The sequence below is a fragment of the Saccoglossus kowalevskii genome, chromosome 9, assembly GCF_978046115.1.
Source record: "Saccoglossus kowalevskii chromosome 9, keSacKowa6.1, whole genome shotgun sequence".
NCBI lineage: Eukaryota > Metazoa > Hemichordata > Enteropneusta > Harrimaniidae > Saccoglossus > Saccoglossus kowalevskii.
The window spans coordinates 17,592,924-17,620,345 of record NC_140649.1 but is presented as its reverse complement, the minus strand read 5'-3'; the positions used below and the strand labels follow the sequence as shown (position 1 = coordinate 17,620,345).

At 33.1% G+C, this 27,422-nt stretch overlaps 1 protein-coding gene across 1 annotated transcript; it reads left to right on the top strand.

Annotated features, from left to right (window-relative positions):
• Positions 1-27,422, top strand: LOC100372135 (uncharacterized). Its single transcript, XM_085503239.1, has 13 exons — positions 1-303; positions 1,075-1,141; positions 8,973-9,233; positions 9,810-10,012; positions 11,718-11,900; positions 13,675-13,765; positions 14,166-14,302; positions 16,371-17,006; positions 17,217-17,312; positions 18,157-18,237; positions 20,819-20,989; positions 22,496-22,696; positions 23,999-27,422. Exons 1-13 carry the CDS (start codon positions 49-51, stop codon positions 24,146-24,148), a joined length of 2,532 nt encoding a protein of 843 aa, XP_085359365.1. The 5' UTR covers positions 1-48; the 3' UTR covers positions 24,149-27,422.

The following is a 27,422-nucleotide window of genomic DNA, read 5'->3' as shown; positions in this document are numbered from 1 at the left end:
AAGGGCATAAAGTGTGTTGCATTGCACCACGGGAGAATTAAATTCAAAATGGCGGCGGCTGTTGCGCCAGTGTTGAAATCTGCCACTTTCGAGCTTTTCCACAACAATCCAATTATGACTGAGAACGATGTTAAAAAAACTAGCGAGGAAGAGAACCAGGTCGATGGATACGATTGTGAAGTGGAATCACTCATAGAAATATCGGCAGATGAAAAGAAGGCATTGCTATCTCGCTCCAAACAGGAATTCAGTAACCGACGCCGTGTTGTGATTGAAAACCTACCAGCAAACGTTAGCAAACAGGTTTGTTTTTACTCATATCGATTTGGTAATTTTAAGTTTTTTATCTCAACGTAGTGTATTCCCTTTTCAGTGTTTTTGTTATTCCAGAGAATTTTCTGCGTAAATGAACTTTTGAACTGCCGATTGAATCGGCAGTGTTAGTATCTCGTGTCTTTTGTTTACCCAGATAACGTTGTTGTATCGTATGTATACCATGTACTACGTTACATTAGTCGTTATGTTATACAAATGCTTCTTTCGCTCTCAAACCCCCAACCAAATCGCATTGAATTGTGTCACTAATTTGTTTTTTTAACCGAAAAAACTGTCAGCACGTTTTATTGTTTCAGAAAAAAAATAACAGTATTGAGAAATGTGTATCGTATAACGGCAGCAGTACACGTTGCATTGCCGTATAATCTTCTCATTCGTTGACTGTTGTAGCTTGGTTGTCACTAATGTGCTGTGTTGAGATGAAAAACGCACATACGGTCCGTGTAAAATAAAATGATAGGATTACTTGGGTTCAAGCTGTTTCCCCCGAACCAGTGCGTGTAATACAACGCCGTAAATCAACCCTGTGTGTTTCAATGTGTTAGCGTGTAAAACGACGAATGGTTTCATCATATTACCACTCACCATCTGTATGTGTGGACACATGCATATATGCAAAACAAAAAGACCAAAATAACAATAAATCTGCTTAATTCACCAATCCCCTAGTCTTACTGTAAGCCACCATACCCACTGATAAACTTTAAAAAAAACATCCATATTGTGTATCCTTTTTAGGCTCTAGAAGAACTCCTCAGTGGTTTTCAAGTAAAGCAGATTGACATTGAAGGGAGCAAAAGAAAAGGTAAAACACTATTATTGAAGTGATCATATCAAAAAAAAGTCTATTATTGGTGCTATTTTCATGTTACTGCTTTTAATTTTTTAATCTCCGGTATTAGTGCTGGTAGTCAAAGCTTCTAAAAGCTTACTTGTTAAATATACTGGTATGCGTTGTTGTGTGTATAACTGTGTAATTATAGTACAAATAATACTGAATTGGGCTGCACTGCAAAAGATACTGGTCCGTTCAGCAGGATTTTACAGATTTACGGACTGTTTTTCATTGTGTTGCTCCATATTGTTGAGCAATTTGACCTTTCAATAATTGTTGTTTCTTTTATTAGAGTGCTTGGCCTAGATTACCAGCAAAATATGCTGTTTTGTTGTACTTCTTATAGTGGTTGCAGTGTGAGAAAAACGTTTGCACTATACTATGGTTCAAATTAAAATGAAATATGATACTAATAATAACTAGATGACGTCCTACTCACAACTATAGTTGTACATAATTTGTCTCCAAGACCCTGGATGATATGATTTGCTATAAATGATAGTAAAAAGATCAATTTATATGTATCTACATCACTGGTGGGTGGCTGGGGCTTCAATAAATTGTATTCAGTATTATGAAAATCAAATATTGAATAAATAAATAAGTGATTCAAAAGTTGAATCAGAGTATCATGTCTGTTACAAAATTATCATATTTTATGTGCTGGTTTATTTTAACAGCTTGTTTTCAATAAAATGGATATGTTTTGACATGTTTGGTAGTGTATTTAAACTAAGTTCATGCAGTTGTGATTCTGTATTAGAAAAAAGACACAGCAAATTATATAAAGCATAGTACAAGCAGGAGTAGTCTATCACATTACCATGATTTATTCATACCGTGGTTGTCATTTTAAAAATAAAATCTTGAACACAGATGCTGTGCTGCTTCATGTCGTAACCAGGTAACTGAATATAACCATGCAAGTTGATAACTCCTTGGCCAATTATAGATAATTTATGCCTATTTGGATATTATTGTTAATGGGTCCTTAATTAGTCTACTGAATTTTAATGAAAAAACTCTGAATTTTGTGGTAATTTGTTTGTTTCTGGATATAATTTTTCAAATTTATAAAATTTTAAAATGGTTGGCCTCTTGACTCTGTAGTTAAAGCCATCTTAAATAATACAAGCATAACGTTCATGCAAAAAAGTTGTGATAGGTATGCAAATGATCTCTTCATTCGTCACACTTCTCTGAAGATTCAATAGGAATTGCATCTCTTGCTGGAATGTTGTAAAATATGCACACGTCTTTGTCACTCTTTAAAATATGTTCAAATTAATGTAGCAATTAACGCAAACATTTGAAATTGAATTGAAACAAAACTGATTTCCTGGCAAGTTAAACTAGGATTGAATTGACTATGGCCATCCATAACTAGTCATTTGATGAATTCCTAATTACTGTACTGTTTAAATTTACATTGATAGTGACATCTAGGAGAGCAATCCGACTGGAATTGATTCTACTAAAACATGTACCCAGTAATCAAAAAGAACATCTTGTATTGGTAATTGATTGCGTTTCAGTACATCGCCATGGAAATAGAATAATTTAGCTACTTATACGTCGAATGGGATTAGTTTGAATTTACATGTATATGTAACTAGTTTCTGTCATGTCAAGAGCTTGGTTACAGATTAGCTGATAGTTCTCTAGATTTCAAAAAACAAATTTGAAAAAAATACCTACATATAGACAAATCTGAAAACCATGATGATCCTCATTGTGAAATTTAAGATTAATAACCCTTTGAATGCAATGGAAACTTTTAGTATCATTAACAACAAATTTCCTCATCTTTTTTATCATTCGTTTCCAAAAAGTTTAATCAAAGCCTGTAGCTATTATTGGGGTCAAAACCGCAACAATTTAAAAATATATCAGCAAATTAATGGAGGAAAACTGAAAATAAATAAATTGTTAGGTGCCACAAAAAAAACACATTAACATATATTTTTCCTTTTATAAAATTAGATCATGTTTTTTTTTTTTTTTAATTTTTTTTTTTTTTTTTTATGAAGATCCTAAAGAGGATATGTTTACAACAAATTTTTTTCTTATTACCGGTACATCAAATTTAAGCATTGCAGTCTTTTCCACATAGTTATTGATTTTATACAGGGTTCTTTCAGCATATAGCTTAATTATAACGATATAGGAAACTGAATTTTATTGACACATGAAATTCAACAAAAGAAATAGAAATGCTCTCATAGAAAAAAACTGCACAACACACTGAAGAACAAAATTATAGTATGCTTTAACTTTTTTTTAAGTATTCACATAAATACTATGAACTACTTTAATTTAACCCGAACCATATGCAAGCCAGGAAACAACAAAATTTTGTAGTTGGTGAACATATTCAGACAGAAAATGTCATCACAAATGCGTATGTTTATTGTTGCTATGTTTAACTGTTTTTGAACCTCAATGACAACTTTTTTGAAGAAAATAAGAAATTCTCATTGATAGGGAATTCTTTCCCCTAGGAATTACCAGGATGTGTGACCTTTTGAGGTCATTCATGAAGGATAAAGAAAAAACATGTGTAGCATTCATTGAATAAGCCAAATAAAACTAATTTCGTGTTTCTGACAGTTATTTTTATTTTTTTGTTTAATTTAATTTATTTTTTCAATGAGCTGTACTCGTGTATTTTTGTGAGAACATTGTCATGGTTAACTAACTACATATATGAAAATTAACATCCAAGTTAGTTTTCAGAATATGTTTCCTTCATACAACTAGGCTAGTAATTTAAAACATTGTAGGAAGTCTATGAAATCAGAAAATACAATATTGATGGAATGACTATAGGTAATTTGCATAGAAATAAATAAATTTTGAGCTCGTACAATTTCCATAAAATGAACTTTTCGATTTCCCCCCAAATCAGTAATAAATTCAGAAACACAAAATTTATTTTATTTCGCCGTATAGTCCAAATTGAATTGCAACAGCTTGTTAGGCAGAGGCAACTTAGACATGACCATGAACAAAATTGATGATATTTGCTCTCTCAAGAGAGACTGATAAGGTATAGAATTAAGTTGCCACAGATGTCATAATAACAATGCATTCATAGAGTTTCAAAAAAAGGATTGACCCATGCAGCAACATGTGTATACAAGTGATAAGTCATGACCCGTCTAACCCCAAATATCGCATGTGGTGTGAATTTACTCAGTTGTCGTCTAAAATTGCAATAACAAACTAATAATTTAAAAAAAAAAGAATAATTAAATATTAATTTTTCTATATTTTGTGGGATATGACAAGATATATTAACATGTATTTTGGTGGATTGAAATTACAAACTAAATTTAGTCATTTCACAACTTGTATTAGATCTGAGCATGCAAATGAAAGATTGTTTATTTTAATTATTTTGTGATTTCCATTTGTAGGATTCAGTTCTCTCAAAATGACAACTATCGTTATGAGACATTTCTAATTATTTGCTATATTTTGGGTTTAAAATAATAAATTCGACGCAAACACTTTGGCATTTTGTCTGAAAATGATTAAGCAAAATTAGGACATTTTGAAAAAAATAACAACCAATTGCTGGAGTCTAGTGAGCATCTGAATCAATGTGTATACATACCATAATCTTTTTGTCTGAAAATGATTAAGCAAAATTAGGACATTTTGAAAAAAATAACAACCAATTGCTAGAGTCTAGTGAGCATCTGAATCAATGTGTATACATACCATAGTATATTGGTTAGTATCACCTGTATTGGTATATATACTTGGAAGAAAGGCTTTGTGTGGCATATTATAGCATGTCTTCCCTGCATCCAGGAAATTGTGGGTGGTCATACAGCTGTATAGTGTACCTCCTTGTACAGGCTGCAGGTGCCTTGCGAATCAAACACAATTGAAAAAGAGTGTCTCTGCCTGAATATCATTCGGTCTGTTGGCCCCATGTGTTCTTTTTGTAGGATTACAGACATTCATTATCTAAAACAAGCATGATTCTCAAAGACGAAGCTGCCTCATGATCCACGCAATGAATTTTCGGATTAACGACTGTTTTCCCCGACGCTAACCAACTTTCCCCCACGCTAAAGAAAAAATCTTTTGTCTTCTAATCTGAGAATAACAAATATACTGTATCAAGCCATTTTAATTTTGATGACAAATTTTAAGTGAATTTTGCAAGTTGGTAAAAATTCTAATGTTTTGTGTCAATGAAAATTTCACTATGGTTCTATAGACATAACGACTTTTGTAATTTTTTTTTCTCTCTTCACAAATATTCTCAAACCATCAAATCATGCATAAATATGTACGTAGCCGTGACAAATTGAACTATTTGCAGTATTGTAATGTAGAACTGGTCTGAAAGGTTACTTTGTGTGTATGTTTTGTCAATAACCGTTTGGACACAATGTAAATCATATTGTTTATAGTAAACTAGTGTCAGAATACATGTATCAACATAAAAGATTGATTAGATACATGTATACTTGGCACATTTGGCTGTCTCCAAGCACAATGTGTATTTACTCTTTTAGAAACATATCTCATATAGAGTTCAGTTATATACAATGTGCTGTATTTGCTGTATTAGTAGCACATTTCCAATAGAGGCACATACCATATTTGCTCTATTATAAACACATCTTGAATACTAGCCCATACCGTATTGATCTCCAGTCGAGGTGCTTACCATATTTACTCTATTAGAAGCACATCTCCAATAGAGACATGTACCATATTTAGTCTATTAGAAGAACATCTCAAATGAAAGCCCATATTGTATTTGCTTTAAAAAAAAAATCAAAATAAAGACTCATTGATAGTGATTTTTCAAACAATTGTGTATTGGTATCAGGGGCTATTTATATGTGTATGCAGTAGAGAAACCATGTATGAGAGTATGAAACAGTATTCACACATCCATCCCATGGTGCATATCATTCACAATTGACATTTATTAGTACGAAATATCACTGCTGATAATTTATGTTAAACATTATAATATTCACATTACATATCATTAGATTCATGAATATTCAAACAGTAGCGAATAAAAATTGCTCAAGTGATGCAATTAGACTCACTCTAACTCCCAGTGTCCAACTTGAAAGTTTATTGATCATGTTGCATTTCTGTATTCAAGTGACAATTACGACAACCATAAAAAATAAACCCATTGCTGTTAACAGCTGCAAATGTGCATCTATTCGCCCACTGGTTTTCTCAGACCTATAAAATTATGTAGTTAATGTAGTTCTGGAAAATGACAATTTCTCTGTCATTTTAACAATTAGAATCAGTCATATGTGATAATAAGGTTATTACCTACAGGTCCAAGCATGATGGCTGAAAGCATCGTTAGCATATCTAAATTGTGTAGAGAATTAGTAACATACAAAATGTAGATAAAAATACCATAAGAAATACTGTAAAACATGTCTTTTTCGCGAGCATGTCTTTTTCGCGAATTTAGCGAGAGAACTGATTTGCTAATTCAAGATGTCGCTAATGACTTTATTATCAATTCAAAATGGCCGCCAAACAAAGAAATCAACAATGACAAGAGAGATTCGCTAAATCAACATTTCGCTATTACGTCATTTTACCACAATTCGCTAAAATTGTATGCCGCTTTTTCAACATGTTTTACAGTAAGTTGAAATTACTGATGACAGTTATATTCACTTGAAAAATTACACATTTTTAAGAAAAGGCCAAGCCAGCTGATGGTTAAGTTACGTCGCAACAGTCATTTTCTATATTAGTAAGTTTGTGGATAATACATGTACTAGCGCATAGCATCATTCACATCAACTAGCCCTACATGTGATATGTGATATCTGGCGATTACTTAATTCACAGTGGAGCGCTAGTTGATGAGGTTTGGGGAACCAGCCATGTATTGATATGCAATGGATATATACTTGTATTTCTACACTTCATTTCACGTACCATATGCTACATGTACATATGCAACAGATGGGACTGGGTACTATTTCAGTCATTTCCTTTTAGTCTAATTAAATAGTTAAAATAAAATTATTATAAATCTATTTTTGTAATAATAATGTTACATTGCAATTTTTATAGCATGATATATTTATGAAGATTTCAAAAACCCTTTATATTCAAGTCGGTCATATTGTCTCACTTCTGCACTCTATTGAAATAATGGTTAGGCATTGAATGATGCCTCAGTGAATGATGATGGCTTCAAGTGTTATATTATATTCAGCCATGCGTCATCAGTTTGCATCAGCCTCATCCTCCACAACCATGGTAACACATGGACTCGTGTTCACATACATGTATTTTTTTTTACATTTCTCAAATGTACAGTAATGGTGACCCTTAAAAAAATGTATAGCCTGGTGTTTATCAAAATAGTATTAAAATATTTGTATTATATACACACAGTATGATGTCAAGGCCAACACTTGATAAAAAAAATGCCCAATTTAAAGTGTGAATGAAGTGAAAAGTGTTTTCGTGTTTGTGAAATTTTGTGTGAATATAAATATCTGGATTATATGATGAAACATAATAACAAAAAGGAAATTCAGATACGCTCATGGGTGCATGTGTCACCATGTGCCACAATGCAATACTTTGTAGTGGAATTTTTACATTTTCTGACTGTTACTTTTTCAAGAATTATTGTATAAGGGTCTAATAGGCTATAATATTCTATCAAAATCGAATTTATCTGAAAGATTGACTTGGATGATGTTCATCAGTAGCAATATAATGCAATGTTTCGGCATTTTTATTTCAACGTTGATTATACAGTAAACTGCTTTCATCCCAGGTTGGTGTAAACACAGTCAGTGTCATACGATCGATTCACAGTGTAGTGTAAAATCTTAAATTGCAGTGTTCCAAAAAAGACTTAAATTTGTATCATGTCCTCTAACTTTTCGCATGAAATGTAGCATATTATTGTCAAGCAAATTAAAAAAAACAAAAAACGTGACATTCCTTGATTATTTCGTCACTCTACATTTCTGGTGATCCATACTAAAGATTGCAACACATTGTACCAAAGAGATAATCTCAGTTGTGTACTTTTGAATTATATCTAAATTAGTCCAAAAACAATTGTGCATTATATATTTTTTGGGGAAAAGATTTTTGAATGTTCACATTATTAGATGTCGCAGCATTATTTTTTGACAGATTTGCATACATTCTTACAAAGCTCTGTCGAAACAGCACTCGTTGTGTGCGTTAACTTCCCGCTAAATCTATTGATGCTAATTTGTATCTTTATTAAATCACACCTCTTGTACAAATTACTTTTACAGTATTTTTGGCAATTTTTTGCACTAAGCGTTGTTTCAGAAATATATAAGGTACATGCTTAGAATACTAATTTCAAGGTGTTACAGTGTAAGTAATATTTAAATAAAATGGCTTCGAAACTGAGTTGAATTTAAAGTTAGTTTTCATATACCGCATTTGTGAACTGAATCGTTACAATTCATCTTATTTTGACCACACAAGCATATGTACTACTACCGATAATATCGTAAATACGGTACAAATTTTGCCAAATTGTTCTTTGTACATGAACATTACTTCACTTGTCTGTAAAATATTGTACAAACTTGTTCGAAAATGTTACAAGCACGCCCTTATTTCGAAAATGTGCACCACGTTTATCTCTTCAACTTCTTTTCTTTGATTATATTGTCTGCAGCAACAGGTCTGCCTTTGTGCATACTTTGCGGTATTCTCGTAATAAGCCCTTTGCAATATTAACTTGAATTCTAACTTGAATTTTGTTATTGCTTTATTACAGCTCAAGTAATATTAATCAGCAGTGATGAAGCGAGTAGAGTGATTGCTAAATTGAATAATTCACTATATAAAGAGAATAAGATCCTTGTAAGAATGCCACCATTAGAGGTAATCTGTATTATGAATCTTCCGTTGAATTTCAACCACCAAGACTTTGAAGACTTAGTGCAACAGTTTGGCAGTGTACATAGATGCTTTTTAATCTATAGTGAAAGCAGTGGACACAGTAAAGGTTATGGATTTGTAGAGTATGAAAATACAGGTGAGTATTACAGCATGCTTAGTTATTGCTATACTAGCAAGCGAGCAAGACGTGCCTGTTTATTACATTTGTGGCTTTAGGGAATATTGGTGCTACATGTCTGTATGATCCAAATACAACTTAACTCTCAGTCTTGTTCTCAGCTGACTAGCCCTTTCATAAAAACTTTAATGTAAGAATCGTTTTCGTCAATAATCTTAACTTAGTCTTTGTAGTTCAGTTAGTTCAGTTCTGCCCATAGTGACCACCTTTGGATAGTCCCAATGCAATTTACATGTAAAGTGACCTGTATAAAGACCACCTGTTTAATGTCATATGTAGCCACCCTTTCGGCACAAGTTTGGTCAAATAAACCTGTGTTTAAAAATTATGGAAGATGATTACATGTTTAGTTATTGAATGTTGTTATATTGAAATTTCCCCATTAATGAAGACTAACAAATTTACCTTTGTTTTTTCTCCATCTTCAAATGTTGGCAAATTGCCGAAGAAAATATTTTCATTCACAATTTAATTAATCAACCTCCATATCAAGACCATCCGTCTATAAAAATAAAATGTTGTTTTTCTCTTCAGAATCTGCGTTAAAAGCTCGTAATGACCTTGCTAATAAACAACTAGGTAGCAGAATACTACACACGGATTGGGCTGTACCGAGTGTCACAACCTATAGTGGTTTACATTCTAAATGTCTATTGGTAGAAAATATACCAAAAGACACCAGTGATAAGGATTTCAGACAAGCTGTTAGTCAACAAGCTAACCCAAGGTTTTGTAAGGTAACAAATATCATTTTTCAATTTTATAACCAGGAGTCTGTTTGATAGACCGTTTGCTTTAATTGTTCACAAGTTGAATAGGTGATTTTTTGGATCTCGCTTTATGTGTGGATCTTGCGTACCAAGTGTCCGCTGCAAAAACATAATTTTTTAATTTTTTTCTTTTTAATATTTCAATGTCAAAATATTAATCTCTTCAGAGAGAAACATGTCATTGAGATGTCCTTACTTCATAAAAATTTCCCATAATCATATATATACATTGTGTATATATATATATATATATATATATATTGAATCTCGCCACTACACTCTACAATGCTATGTCCTTTGTCCTCTTTTCCACATTCGATTTATAACGCAGGATCTTGTAGCGAATGAAAAATGGTCTGTTGACTTCTTTGACTTGTCTTCCTCATATATCTTACAGTATGCACACAGATGTTTTAAATTACATTTGTGTTGGTGTGTGAATGAAAACAAATACATTTTTCATCATTTAGGAACATATTAAAGTTATCATATTCTGGAAGATTGTATAATGATTGATTGTATAATATCTGTCTAAAACTATATGCTATTGATTTATACTCCGGAAGTATGCCAATAACGGTCAACCCGCTTATTTCTTATGAAATTGATATTGTCACATACAATCAGTCACCAAGCAACCAGTGAACCCAAGACTTGTCTATTGTGGTTCTTCTATAATAGACTCACTGTTAAATATAAACATGTGGGTAAAAACCATTGTAGTGTTGTGTATGTTGTGTTTTGCTCTCTGAGAACTGCTTCTCTAATGGTAGGGCATATATACCAAGGATTGTATATTTTGTATACTGAATCTTAAAAAAATTACTTATTTTGAAACATCTCTATAGTTTATACATGTATATATATGCATGCACTACTAATAGAGCAAATACTGCAAAACAAATACAATCCAGTCACAGTCAGTTGGCGTGCAAGTGATAATAAATTAATGTTAATCACGACCCAATCAGTGACGGCCTTTCAGTTTGAAGATGATTTCGGTTTCATATACTGTACTTTGATTCACTTGGAATTTATTTTTGCTGAAGGAATGAATATATGAAAAGATTATTTTTCCTATATGTTTTACATTCAAAATCCAGTGAAAATAAATGTCATACAAAACAGCCAAAATGCTTTTTCAACGAAAATTAATTCTAAAAATAATTTTTTTTCAGCTCTCTGGGAAAGTGTTCGCATGCAAAAATGACAAATGCGGTCAAATTTTATTAATGGTTACCTTAATGTTACCCCAAATGAATTGCTTGGTCTTGAAATTATTGGTATTTCCCTCCTGATTTGTAGAAAACTAAAAAAAATTGATTCCCAACTTGTCTATTTATTTACTGTAAAATACTTTATTTTAGCTGGAATTAATTTTCACTGAAAAAACTTTTTGGCTGTTTTGTATGGAATTTCTTTTCACTGATTTTTGACGAGTTGAATGTAAAATAAAGAAAATATAAATTCGCTGGATTTTATTTTCACTGAATCTTTACTTCAGCAAAAATAGCGAAAATTAATTCAAAGCGAAAATAAAATATTTTACAGTAATTTCAAGCCTTATTCAAGATGGCTGCCCCTTTATAGAATTTACTGTATAAAAGCAAGTCATATATGTTTATCCCTACGCCATATATTGCTAACTGTGCACATGTTTATTACACTGCAGGTAGCTATAGGCATAAACAGAGATGAGAAAACCTTTGGTGTGATTGAGTTTGATAGATCCGAAGATGCAGAGACAGTTCACATATCTCTTCATGGTAAACTAATCTGTGATGGTAAAGTTGCGATATCATTCTGTACACCGGGACAAACAGGACACCAGATATTCAGTGCAATGATGGCTAGGGTATGTACCATAATATACATCAAAGGTTGAACATAAAATCGACATGCCCAAAAAATTTATGAAATTTGTTCAGACATCACCAAAGATGTTGTGTTTTGCCAGTCCACAGGTTTTATATTCTGTGCTTCCACTTAACCATTCTTCAACAGTCACCGATGATAAATTAGCTTTAAATTTGGTGACAATTATTTGCCCACCAGTTTGACAAATTTATTGCGCATTAAAGGCTGTGAGAAATTTAAAAGTATGATTGTGAGAAGATGAATCATTTAAAAAAATGATAAATTAAATATCGGAAAAACTTGATTATTGTTGATTTAAATGCATCTGGATGTTTGGATTTGCTGCATTAATCTCAACAGTTTTGTCATCTTTCATAATCGTGTTTCTCTCCATTTCCAAGTGACTTCAACAGAAAATGCTTTGGTACTCTGTCTAAAACAATTGAACAAATTTAGGACAGTTTTGAAAGTATACCAACAAGTTTTTGATGCATACTTTGGTGACATGTTGTTACAGCCTATGAATGTTTCTTTATACATGTTGTTTACTTTTATGTATATATGTGTAGTGTACTTTTTTGCATTATTTGGATGGATTGATCAACAGTTTGACAAACCAGCTAACAACCCACACATTATATTCTGTTGCTGTAACGCTTAACTACATGTACAGGTTAATTTCACATGTACAAAATTCACTCATGATCAGCAATTCAAAATGGGAGCTTGACATTTGATAAAACTTTGCGACATGATGCACACATGAACATGCATCTTTAGAGCTGAGTTAGCTGTGATAGAACTTAGTAGAGAATTGTTTTCCTGTCCATTGTGACATGATGTGCACATAAACATGCATTCTTAGCATTATAGAAATGCTTTTAGATTTAGCTCCAGTACTATTCATGTATAATCATGAGCTGTACATATTAGTAATGCTAAGTGCAGCTGGTAGATATCCAAAGAAGACAACTGTCAGCCACATGTGTCCTCTTCTATGATGTACACACTGATCTACACAAACATGTATTCTATGTTTATTGATCTCTTAATGGAAACTGTTTAGTTTTCACAATTATAAAATGACATTATGGAAGACAAAATTATATCAAAGTCACTTTTACATTCTGTGTTGTAAAACTCCAGAGAAATTTTCACCACTAAAATGATTCTCAATATTATCTTACTCACAGAAATAATATCATATAATATCTATATGTACCTGCTATGTTTCAAACCCATACATACCACAACAGAAATGATATGATAGAATATTTACATGTACCTGTTGTGTTTCATCATTATTTTAATTACAATTATCTTAGACTATAGCAAAACGATATTTGAGTGTTTTTTCCCCCCACATTATTTCTTCCCTGCTTGCATTCTCATTCCAAATATGACTAACATCAAGATGAACTGTTATATTTTTGTGGTAATTGCTGGGAATTGTAGCAGATGAGACGCAATCTAGGAAACCAACACAATTTTTCCTACTTACCTGTATTGATATTTTGATACAGATCACACACAACACTTGATACCAATTACAGTTCTGAATGACGCATGTAGACATATAGTCCTATTCATACGCTGAATTTGCTCTTACCGAAGTGCACATGAACACAAAAATGCTTATAAATACATCTTACTTTGATCATAGACTCACCTCTGTCTTTTACCTATGAAGCTCACATGGTTTAATTTAGAAAATACAGTACATACATGTGTTTTGTCTGTAGTATCTTCTTATATTCTCGTTTTTGTTTCAGATAAATGGCTCACACAGGAAATATTTACTTCCTGATCCTACACCTAGTGTTTTAGCTCAGGGTAATAGCGATACTAAAACTACCAAACTAAGTAAGTGTCCAGACCATGCTTTTGTTGTGCACACATTGGCTGTATCTGACATGTTGCATACAAACTGTTGCCTCCTTAGAATCAATACTAATGTGTAATTGTCAATTGCGTGTGATATATAGTAATACAGCTTAATACTCTTAGCGAAGTACGCAATATAACATTTTCATCTTTGTCCAATGTTGTCACTTCGCACTCGATCAACTATACATATTGTAAAAATATTTATTTTTCTCATTACTTTGGATTAAAACCTCAAGCAACCAGTGATTGGAAAAATTGTTACTTTTGTTGCTTAAAAGTGACTTGCTGGGAATGGGTCACAAGTTACTTACACAGCACATCTAAAAAAAAAATAGTTTACTACATGTTTTTGCATTAACTGCATGTTCTCTTGTAGGTCTTCTTGGAGCACCTCCTTCAATGCCGTTCATTCCAGTCAGTCAACAAGGTGGTACCCCGGCATCGGTTTCCATGATGAATGCTATGGTAGCTTCTCATTTTCAGAATCCATTCTCTCAACAAATGAAAGAGAACGTAAGTGTTTTTTTTAAAATATTTCTAGTTTTACCATGCTATTGAATAGACTTTGTTGGGGTTTCTTGCAGTGAAGAATAATAGTAGCCTAGTTGGTAAACGGCGCAATGCTCGAATAATAGAACTCACAAATGTTGTAACTTTCATATTTGATTTTTGGTCGACATACTTATTGAAAGGGCTTTCAAACAATTTTTGCCAACAATACTAGCATTAAGGTATGATTCATCATAAAATATAAACCTTATTTTGAAAGCCAAGTGAACAGTGTTCATACATTGAAATAATACAAATGTGTCCTGGATTGACCTACACATACAGACAATTCAGAACGTTTAATGTGGGAGTGTCGCCACCTGCGCACGAGTGGGAATTGAGTCCCAAGCGATGATGACAACATGCGCTAAAAACACAAAGGCTCATGGGTAGATGCTTGTTTGTAAAAAAATATGACAAGCTATGGCCATCTGAAGCATGCACAGGTGACGACTCCCCCCGCTTTAAGTTTACACTTGAATTATTATTACAATGAAATGAATGCTACTGTTTACTGCCGCAAAAGCAGTTTTTACTTTCCAATGAATCATACCAAAATGTGTTTTTATGAAGATGCAATATTAATCCAAATCAATTAATCCTACTCAAAAATACTTCTAATACTAATAATTTCTTCTCTGTAAATTGAATATGTGTTGTGTTGTCCTTTCCACTTTGGCTGTTGTTCTCAATACTTTTATAAATTGCAATGATTCAAGTTTTGTTTTTATCATTAGCCAAACCTAGATACTCGCTCCTGTCAGATAAAACCAAATAAAGTTAGAAAGTTTACAAGATTTTCAGACATTGAGCCACAAGACAGACATTGTTTTAGTAGCGGCAGACTTGATATGGCAGTTAGACAAGGAGGTAGTCACCATACAGCTGTGCTTACAAAGCCACAAGACAGAGATGATTATAGTAGCAACATACTTGATAACAGAGTTAGACAGGGAGATAGTCACCAGACTCTGATGTTCTCACCACATCAAGCAATAGGGCAATCAACAGATAGTATAGTAATGGATTCACAACACAAGTCTCTGTTTGAGAAGATTTTGAGTTCTCAAGAAATATTGGAACTGAATCCCAGAAATATCAGTCAACCAAAACCACCTTATACATTGCCATCTCAAATCCGGCCATTTTGTACACCTATTGGTAGTCAGAATACAGATATTAGAGGTCCAGTAAACATTGGTGCACGACAGGGAATACCACTAGCGAATAGACAGTTCTCAACTCCAGTATATAGATTGAGAGCAATACATAATGGAAAACAGTTAGTGAGGAACCAACTATCTAGAGATACAAGGCAGTTAGAGGCAATGCCAGCACCAAGACAGCCTAAGTCATTCACAAGACTTCTGAGACCAAGAGAACCTAGCAAGTTAGCTCTACATCAGGTACATGTATTACCAGATCCAGGATGTAGCAATGATTTTTCAGTTTTAAATAGATTTTCATCAGATTATTGTAGGATTATGTCTGAAAAACTACTGTAAAATCTGTATTAGAAGCCGCTGCTTTTATTGAAATGGAGTGTAACAGAGGGAACGCGGCTTCTATTAGAGCATCTACACATATAAGAAATGAACAGTTTCTCAATTTTTCAGAAAGAATGGGTGCAGCTTCTATTTCTAAAATGAATGTTATACTGTAAAACATGTTGAAAAAGTGGCATTCAATTTTAGCGAATTGTGGTAAAATGACGTAATAACCAAATGTTGATTTAGCGAATCTCTCTTGTCATTGTTGATTTCTTTGTTTGGCAGCCATTTTGAATTGATAATAAAGTCAATAGTGACATCTTGAATTAGCGAATCAGTTCTCTAGCTAAATTTGCGAAAAAGACATGCTCGCGAAAAAGACATGCTTTACAGTAGTTACCAAATTGCAGAGATGATTTTTGGATACTGCAAACTGAGATTCTCTAGACGCACCATGCTTTGCATCATTCATATATACATGTATGTGTTAGCTGTACACAGAATGACAAGTACCAGCGTTGATTATTTATTTCTCTTTCCAGGTTCCAAAACCTTCATTGCTAGGGACGCCACAAGTCAATAGTGGACCAGCAAATAATTTAGCTTTAATGCTTGCATTGCAACAGCAACAACAGCAGCAGCAGCAGCAACTACAACAACAACTGCAGCAACAACTGCAACAACAGCAGCAAGTTCAGCAACAGCAGGTTCACAATCCTCCAACCCAATCGAAGGTTCCGTTGTTAGGAACTGCCCCAGCTAATGGAACAACCAATCAGATAAATCTAAGTGATCAGCTGCTTATAGGAAAGACGCTGTCACCTAATCAGAGCTGCACTCCTGCAGTTAACAACAATACAGCTTCCTTGCTGGGACCAGCCCCACCATCGTCTGCCTCATCACCTTACTTACAAGTTGTAGCACAAGTACAACAAAACCTGTTAGCACAATTACAACAACAGCAGCAGCAGCAACAACAGAAGCCAGTTGTGTCTACTCCCAAGCCGTCACTTCTTGGAGATCCGGCGTCAGCTTTATTACAGACGCAGGCTGCGTATTTAGTTGCGTTAAGTAATAGTGTACAGAACCAAAATAATCCTGTACCTGCGGTGAATACAAGCACCACCAAAAAGACATTGTTAGGGACTTCACCAACACAGCTCTCGAACAACCTACTGGTATGTTGTTTTTCCCTACTCTAAATTTCACAAACACAAGTGGATGGCATTGTTGTCATGACAACAAGCTATCATGCCTGAATCTAGCTTCTTAACTATATTGACTTCATTGTTACTACTAAGAAGGTTGCCATGGTGTTTGATGGACAATTGTTTATTCCCCAATCAATCTAAACTTAACTAACCTAAATGGTGTTTTGTATTTTGTAGAATATTTCTGCCAACCCTGTTCAGCAGCAGCAGCAGCAGCAACAGCAGGCATCCCCATTGCTACCTCAGCCACCGCAACAAACCTCAATTGAACAGGTATAGTACCCACATCTTATTTAGTGTAGAAAATACAGCATGGCTAGAAGTACCAACAATGGCCACTATGGAATAAAAAATTATGTGACGAAAGAGTGTTGCAGGAATGCAGACACTAATGCATGTATGTGTATATTTTGAAGGACCAAGGCAAGCAGATACAGCATCCAAGCATTTGCCTTCAATGTCCGTGTCTACTGTAGAATACTTTATTTTAGCTGGAATTAATTTTTTTGCGGAAAAAAGTTTCTGGGTGTTTTGTATTTTTACTAATTTTTCAGGATTTGAATGTAAAATATAGGAAAAAAGATACTCAGTGTATTCTCTAGATTTTTTTTTCACTGAATCATTCCTTGAGCGAAAATAGCAAATAAAAAGTTGCAAGCGAAAATACGTATTTTACAGTAATTAATTTATCCTGAGCATGCGCAATTGTTCTGTCAATGGTGTTGGGAGAGGTAATTTCTGATGAAAACTGTAAAATAGACCCACTTAGGATTTTTAGATCTGGAATTTTTTTTTTTTTACAGTATTGTATGCCCATTAACATGTACACAAAATATCATTCTCTACATACTGCACTACTTGGTATATGAATAGGCAAACTAGAAAACGTATAATGACCCAGAAACCATTTAGTCAGGAATTTAAACTACACTTAAATACTGTGTAGAGTATTGTTGTCTTAATTAATTTTTATAGAAGAAATTAAAAAAATATTATACCAATCAAATGTCTGCCTTGCAATTTGAGTGATGGAAAATAAAGATAAAAATATAGTGTCTCCTCTGTGACATTAGTGGATAGTGGTAAACTATTTAAAAATTGAATTTCCTGTTTACAGTATCAAAATAATATTCAACAATGGTATCAGCAGCAGCAGCAACAACAAGATGTGAATATTACTCAAGATTTAACCAATCAAGTTAGTCTCTTATCTTATTCATAATATGTATGACAAAGCTATTTCATTTGTCAAGGTTACCTCAGTAATCTTTTATGTGTTAAAAAGTTATCAAACCATCTTTTGCTTTTTTTCAAAAGTTTTAGCCCATATTAAAATCTTTTGATATAAAATCATTTGACCTCTTGAACACGTTTAGACTGAGAGCAATCGTTTGGTGATGATCTAATGCTACCTGTGTATGAAAATGATTTGCTGAATTTTGTGACAAGCTTCCCTTTGTACCACTTAATTTTAGACTACCTAATGCATTTTTGTATAAGTGGTTGTCTGTTTTTCACATTACGACATTGTTGTGACTATATATTTGTGGTCGGGGGCTTAAGGAAGTTTAGAAAGGTTTGCAAATGTAACGCCATTCATGAAAAAAAAAATTGACTGTTTAAACTGGAGTTGTATGAAGTTCTAGTTACCTCTACTCCATAATTTTAGGTTAATAATAGTAATTGATTATCCTAACAATGAATGGAAATGATTGACACCTATTCTCATGCAAATTAGTTGTTGTGCTATTTTCAGTGGGGGGGGGGGGTACTAGCCTAGCTGAGCCTAGCCTGAGATGGCTGTAATGTTAGGGACTTAATCTGCAGTAATAAATTGTTGTTGGTAACATATGCTGTTAATTCCACACAGGATTATAACAGTTTTGTTTTCATTCAATTAATGTTCAAATTTTGAGCTGCTTTACTTATGCATCAGGTAGAGTAACCATGGTGTATGTACAAAAATGCGTTTGCCGGTCACTGATTTAGTAATTGTGTCTGATAAGTAAAATGAAATAATAATGGTAAAACATGCAAATGAGTCAACAGCCAATCAGATGATTACATGCGATTTCACCACCAAACTTTCTCGTACAAATCTCTAAATCTTTCTGCACTTTTTTTTTTAATTTTCTTCAATATTTCTGGAATTGAACTCTAATTTTAGAGCCAACAGACACAATTTCAGTCAAATTTTTTAGTTTATACTCAAAAAATTTGTCCATCTAATCCCAACAGGAGTATTTTGTGAATTTGTGACATTAACATATTCACCGTTTAATGAATACTGTGAACCATTTATTTTTAATTCTAGGATTTTTTGCAATTTGATTTGTGAATCTGATTAGGAATTCTGCTGTGGAATTCTCTTATTTTTCCTGATCCGCTGGAATTTCACAATTTTCTTTGACTTGTGAAAAATTCCATGGTTTTTCCACACTTGCGAATTCGCAAAAATTAAAGCAGATTACAGTACACTTGAAAAAAACTGTGGAGCACTGAAGATAGTTTTCATTTTTGCAGATTTTTGATGTTGCAAATCCCTAAAACACTGGTTTGTGAAGGAAACAATAAATTCCATGGTTAACACTGCATAATCTGATTTTTTTAAAGTAGTCCATCTATCAGCAAAGTGAAAATAAAACTTGAATACTTGAGCTATATGCTGTATGTGTCAAACTTGATGAATGGATAATCACATCATTAGCATATATAACCCAATAAAATACTGAAACGTACAGTAATATGCTATAAAATTTGTGATGCAAGTCAATTGCTAAAATGGCCAGTTTATACTTAATAAAGTTGTATAATATAAATGTAACATTGTCTGTCCAACTAATACATGATATATCGAGCATTATATAGAACAGTAAATCATACATGTATTAATGCATGCAATAATTCAGTATAACAAAATCACATGCTGATCTGTCATCTCAGCAGGTTTTAATATTTTTTGGCTTAGTTTATATCAATCACTATTATGGATATGTTGATCCATTCATAATATTTCCATCATTACAACTGCCATAATTGCTCTGTTAGTGGCATATACACTTAAATAAACAAGAGGTGTATCTATGGTCAAAATAAGTTGTACAATAAACACCATTTTTTGGTAGATGTGTGTATTCTATTACAGATGAGCTAAATATTGTAAATATGATAAATGCCTGATATAATTACTGTATTTGCTCTATTAGAAATCCATCTCTAATAACATTTCACATGCATTTACATGATTTCATTTTTTGTATACTGGATCTTTATAATATATAGTTTGTGCACAGAGGCATTTGTTATTAACATGTACTTGAGTGTATGCACTACTAATGGAGCAAATATAGTATAACATTCTCTAAGAAAAAGGCCTTGCCTAAAGGGTCACCCCCCTCCCTAGGGCGATCACACACCCGAGGCTTGTTAGTTTCCGGTACGCGAGACTTGCGCGCATAATAATTCCATATTTGGAATTCGCATTTCCTAATATGGTAGGATGAAAATACCCCGTAAAATACCGCAAAATTACGGCATGCTGTAACGTATGGCGTTACGATGACAGATGTATAATAATGTCTGTTAATTATGTGAGCGTATTAACTACTAATGGAGCTAATACAGTATACTGTATTTTTATCAAGATGTGTATATGTAATACAGTGTATATAAACATAAAACTGCTTGTATTGCATACTGGATCATTAGCATATGATTCATTGACTATATTGACCTGCATGCACTACTAATATAGCAAATACGGTATTGTTTTTATTCAGAGTGGTGTGTATGAGCAGTATTTACCATCCTACAGTGATCAGCTTGGTCAGTATCTTATCCCAAACACAGCAATACAAGCACAACAAGCAACAGTCGATAACACGTCACCGCAGTATGGTGTTACAAATGCAGCACAGCAAGCGTATGATTATATCAATAAGTTCATGCAGGTCAGTAGAATCTCATTGCTTCTCTAACATTAATCCTATTATAAGTAGACTGTATTGTTTGTAACATATGCTGCTGTGTATCATCTGTATTCCACTCTAGTTCAGTTCATGCTTCTATACTAACCAATTCAGCTTTCAGCCTAGCGATTATACTTAATCCTTGGCGATTATTTTTTCAGAACATTGAAACAAAAAATTTTGCATAAAAAAAAAAATTTTGTGATTTATAATCATTCTTTAATTATTTAATGAATTCAATAGTTGTAATATAAAATAATTTGTTATTAGGAATAAAATGTATTATTGTTATAAAATGTATTTTTTACTATAAAATTGGCTGCAGATTAATTTTGGAAAAATGCTAACTAGAAAAACAAAATGGTCCTGTTTAGAAAAATGTTTTTTTCTTTTCTTGTGTACAATATAAGTGAGACCTCTTAAACTGGATCACCTGAATCAAATCTGTTTTTGTGTGATTTGCATGATATATTGTACTTGGTTCGCATCGTTGATCTCAATTTAAAAAATCATGATTATTTTAAGGGGTGGACATTCAGCTGAGCACCCCTCAGAAATTTTGAAATATCTTTTTTGCTCGTTACCTGACAGGTTTTGTGGCTTATTTTTAGCTCTGCTGTTGACTTTGTTGAGCGGAGCTTATCATATGAGTGATTGTCCGGTGTCGTCCATCGCTGTTGTCCTTGTCAACTTTTTACGTTTTCGAAGACTTCTTGAAAACAACAATTCTTATTGCTTTTGATACTTGGTGTATATGTACCTTAGGCAGGCCTCTCTTAGATTTGTTCATTTCGTGATGATATATTGAATTCTCTAATTTTGATAAATATTTTTGTCATTTTTGGCAAAGAGTGATATTTTCAACTTCTTGTTGAAAACCGCAAGTCTGATTGCTTTGATATTATACATATAGAAACTAAAGGTTGACCTCTCTCAGATTTGTTCATTTTGTCATGATATTTTCAATTCTCTAATTTTGATGAATATTTTTGTCATTTTGGATAAAAAGTGATATTTTCGACTTCTTGTTAAAAACCACAAGTCTTATTGCTTTGATATTATATATATGTGAACCTCTTTCAGATTGTTCATTTTGTGATAATATCTTCAATTTTCTAATTTTGATGAATATTTTTGGCATTCATGGTAAAAAGTAATATTTTAGACTTGTTAAGAACCATGAGTCCGATTGCATATTATACATATAGGTAACTCAGGTAGACCTCTCTCAGATTTGTTCCTTTTCTGATAATATCTTCAGTTCTTTAATTGAAATGTGCATTGCTAACAGCGGAACTATCTCAGTCGAAAGGCTGCTTGTTTAAACAAAAAAGGATATTGTAATAATATTGTAAATGATCATAGTGCTTCACTTTATGGCTGCTAATTAAACACAGCCACTCATAGTGATGGGCTTAAATTGCAGTCTATCTTTTATATAACTATGTTGTCATTGAATGAATTTCTCGATTTATTTTCCATTTCTAGAAGCAAACCCAGCCACCGCAACCGCAAAGTGCAGCTATGTTTAACAGTGATGCACTGTATCAGAGCTATCATCAGACAGCACCCAGTATTGTGAATCCTAATTATAATTATTATAATGATCAGTGGTCTACATCGGCTTACAGTCCATCAACACCCAGTAATACAAACTATAGTAGTAGTAGTGCAAACTATAGTACTCAGGTCAGTATATTATAAATCTGCTTACAGTCAACATCCAATAGACCCATGTGGCATTGTTAGTGCTCCACTTTGTGAATTTCTATGTGTCGGAGATACAGAAAACTGTTGAAATTAGCACTAGTATGGCCGCGTTCATCATACATGATATGTACCGTTCATGTGATCCAACAGTAAAACCTGATCCCTTTTTTCAGCGACTTGTTTACTGTATGGCCTGAACTATTTAATTTTTTTATCAGTATGCATGTTAAAAAATCAATGACGATGTGTGTTTCAATGTTGCTTATGATCACTGATCAGCATCTGTATTTTCCTTGTACTTTGCATGTTCCAGCTGGTCTTCCACGCTTGACTAGTAATCAAACATAATACATGTCAGTTTGCAGAGGTTGAAAATTGAACAAAAGTGCAAACTACATTCACCCAGTGATTACATTAATCCCACTGACAAATCCGGCAATTCACATTTGGACAGTGTTGTTTTATTCAAGAAAAAATTGATGTGTGTGAGAAATATTTTTTTTTTGGTCGTTGTGATGCACACAATGGGAGTTACCCTGTGTGTATGTGTGTATGTATGTATGTATGTATGTATGCATGTTTTCCACTTCCAATCACTCATCAGCTTCCATTGAAACTTAGTACATAGATACTTTGGGATAATGCACATACCCAATGTTTTGTGTTCTAGAATATCATTACACATTTTGTGTCTGCTGTGATTTAATCTATAATAGTTGACTGGCAGCCATTTATTGGGCTTGTATTAAAGTGAAAGGAAAGTCATAGTACCGGTAGTGGCAAAATGTCTGTCATCTAGCGGTGGCGACATAAACTTTTCTAGGGGGCACAATAACTCCTGTAATATTCAGTCAATTGCTATCATATTGCCAACATAAAATTACACATGTTGAGTTGTATTTCAGTGTAAAACATTTACCGTAGTTGTCCGAGTATAAACCCCTCTGGGAAAGCGGCAATCAAAGAAAAATGGGGGGGGGGGGGGCTTATAAACTGATAAAAGTTAAAACTTCTCCCGAGCGATAATTTATGCTTATTTATTCATAAACAAATCTAGTGTCTTCATTGACTAGCATCGTTCAAATTAACTTGAAGATCGACCGTTACACCCCGGGGTTACTAATCACTCTTGGGTGTGTTGTGGAACAGCATTCGACCCTGCGTTTTATTGTTTGTCGCTTGAATGAGCACCAGAATGGATTGATAAAGACAACATACAAGTGAACGCTACAATTATTTTAGTGCATTGACCTGATTTGTATTTGTTTTATTTCGTTTCAGTTGACTACTCCTGTTGCGGGACAAAAACGTAGTTCAGCGCATATTCTGCCGTCACCAGAACCAAGTCCAGATAATGGGTATGTTGGACAGCATTCACAAGGCTTAGGTGGACATTATGCTGACTCTTACAAGAGAAGAAAAATTGTATAGACCAAGACTGAACATTCCAGTTACTGACATCATGTTAACCCTTTAACTGTGACCAAAAAAAAAATGATCAATATACCGGGTATGTACCCAGTATGGGAGATTGTGCCCATTTGATTCAAAACTTAAGAAAACTGCTAAATGTTTTGGTGGAAAAAAATGGTGTCCAAAGAGTCAAAATAAATTCACATTGACATATGTTTATCTTAACAGTGTCAGGTGGAATTTGTACATTTTCATCATCCTCTGTTTACCTGGAACCACATAATTCCGGTATTTCGTAGAAATTCTCTGAAATCTTGCCATTTTGTTTCTTCCAAAGATATTTTGAAAACAAATTTGTAATAGCATTAAGAGTTCTATTTTCTCTTTTAATAGTAAATGAAAATTTTAGTTTTATTTACAACTATAATGTTTTTACTGTGATTAGTTTTTAATGACCATGTTAATGATATTTAGAATGTAGGGGTAGAGGTAGATTGGATTAGGTATTAGAGCAAAAGACATGAATCATAGAAGTCATGAAATGCCATTGTTTCAAACAATACTGCCAATGAACTGTTCATAATATATGGGTTAATTTGTGTGCTATGGTCAATCACTGCCTCTGACTGGGCACTTGCAATTGTTGTCATTTTTGTCCTGTACAGTACAGTAATCTTTTCAAAATATTCTTGTTTTCGTAAGTTTATATTGTAGTTTTGCCCAGAAACCAAAATGTTACGCCACTAGGTATCAGTAAAGTACATAGATATAGGTATGTACATTCTTGCTGGAATTCTGGTTGCAGCCACTTCTTTCTGCAATACACATCATGGTATCTTCCAATTATCCATTTTTTCTTATTTATACCAATTTTTCTTTGCTTATTGCATTTGTCCTTATGTTGGTCAAATCTGTAACTTTCTGCAAGACCTTTTTTTAGAAATATTTTCTGAACTTGAGTTTCGTATTTGTGTGAATATTTCGTTTTCTATACTGGATTGATTTTTTTGAATTTTTTTTTTTCCAACTAACAGTTAAACTAAAACATAGTAGTGGCCTGGCTTGAACTTTGCAAATGCTATAGACCTTATTCGTAAATGGCCGCAAAGATCTTGTTGAAAGTGAGAGAGCCACACGACTTGTTTTTGCTTCCAAACAGTGTTCCACTATCTACTGCCATTGTTTGCATAAATACATGGTGCTAGTGATTTTGTGCATATTTTGGAAAACTGGGATCAATTTTAGCTTTACTTGTAGTTGCATGGATATTTACGTTTTATTTTAAGGTGAAAAAAAACAAAACTTTATAATCTGTCATCCAGTGGGTTTTAGCTAAATTTAGCATTCGGCAGAAAATGGGTACTTGTATTGTGGAGGTCTGTTCTGGTTTCAGTATTAACAAAAGTAAAAATAGTTTATGTATATTTGTGTATGAAAATTGTATTTTAGAGAAATGTTTATTTTTTTTTGAAAACTGAAGATTAGTCCTCTCAAACCAAAGACTGTAAGTTTACTTTGTCTGTCTACTCTAATTTCAATTTCAAATGTAAATATTATTTTTCTTCAAGTTATACATCATTTCAGTTAAGGACATTTTAATATATTTTGTTGGATTTAAAGGAATATTAAGGGATATTTGTGTATCTACTAGTATTTGATTTTGAGGATGTTCATCATACGACAGTATCTGACTCTGAGGGCGCTATCTTTTTTCAGCATTAACGCACATGAGGGCGCTATCTTGTATGATATCAGAGTGAGACTGCATGGCCGACTGTTTTACAAATTTACTGCAAGACACTTTGACATAGCTACGTGTCATTCACTTTTGTTGTTGCATTACGTTTTCGAAATAAGTGCAACAATAACTCGGTTAGTGATTACTTTTGCTATAACCCACTGATCTATCGTTGCTAAGTTTCCAAAATTGACGTGATCATGAGCTCCTACTAAAATGAGTGATGTAATTAGAGAACCTGATAACATGCATGAAACAGATCAAATTTGCATAGCAAGTGCGTTATTTTATTGTATTTTCGGTAATATTTTGAAATGAAATGTAGTTTACAATATCAAAGTCACTGGGAAATTATTTTAATTCCACATGTTCTAAATAAGTCTGTCACTATTTTAATTTTTGTTTACTTATTTGTTTGTTTGAATCTAATGTCTTCAAAAATAATTAATAAGGTGACATACTACTAGTACTTAGTGATCTCGTTTGTAACAAGCGCTATTTTTGATCAGTCAAGAAATTGAGTATTCATCATTTGAAACTCGAAAAACTCTTTTAAAACAAAACTGGTTATCAAATTGCAGGTGAATTTATTGTTATTTCTACAGTTATGAGCATGAATATTTAGTGATTTGTTATTTTGACTTGTGTCTGTATTTAGTGAGGGATTTGTATTGTGATAATTTTATTATTCGCATTTCATAAGCAAATAGATATTGACCTTTTCATCACCAGACTTTCTCACCCAAAATTTGTCTGCACTTTTTCTTATATTTTCCAATATTTCTGGAAATTAACTCAAACAACACAATTTTAGTCAATTTTCAGTTTTTACTCAAAAAATTTTGCTATTTTTGTTTTAATCTTCTCAAAGAAAGTGCAGAATATAAACGGGACTGTTTTTGAATTTGTGATGAAAAGAGGGAACTGGTGGTGAAAAGATCAAGTGTTTGAGGCCCTGACTTGGTAAGATTCTGTAAGATGTCTGACATTGACGTTTTCTAATAAAGTAAAGTTAAGTAGACTCCAAATACTACGGTTGAGATAACTTTACTTGCGCATAGCAATGATTTCAGTGAGGTAGAACACAGAATGTTCTCGATAAAAACATTTTCATGAGATTCTAGATTCATTTGCATAATTTTTTTTTACCTCATGTTATACCAAGGAAAATGTTCAAATGTGAGTTTCAAACAAATGTAAATACGGCTATTACAGAGAACTAAATTCTGTTTTAACTTGTGAAATGTATGTGTAATAATATATCAAATGAATACATTGCTTGGTTTTGAGAGTTAGGTGTCTTCTTGTAATGGTTAAATATTTTGGGGGTTATATTTTCATTCCATGTGTAAGCACATATCAGTATATTTTTATTCTTCAGGGCAGAGGACTTTCTTTCCATTGTTTTTTAAGAATGAAGAGACTTGTTTTACTAGTAGTTTTATTCAGTGATAACACTGCCTATATTTTTGTGATTTCAAATCTGGTATTTTAATTGCCACAATAGAAAAATCAACAGGTGCCTTTCAATAAAATAAATGTTAGTTTTCCAAA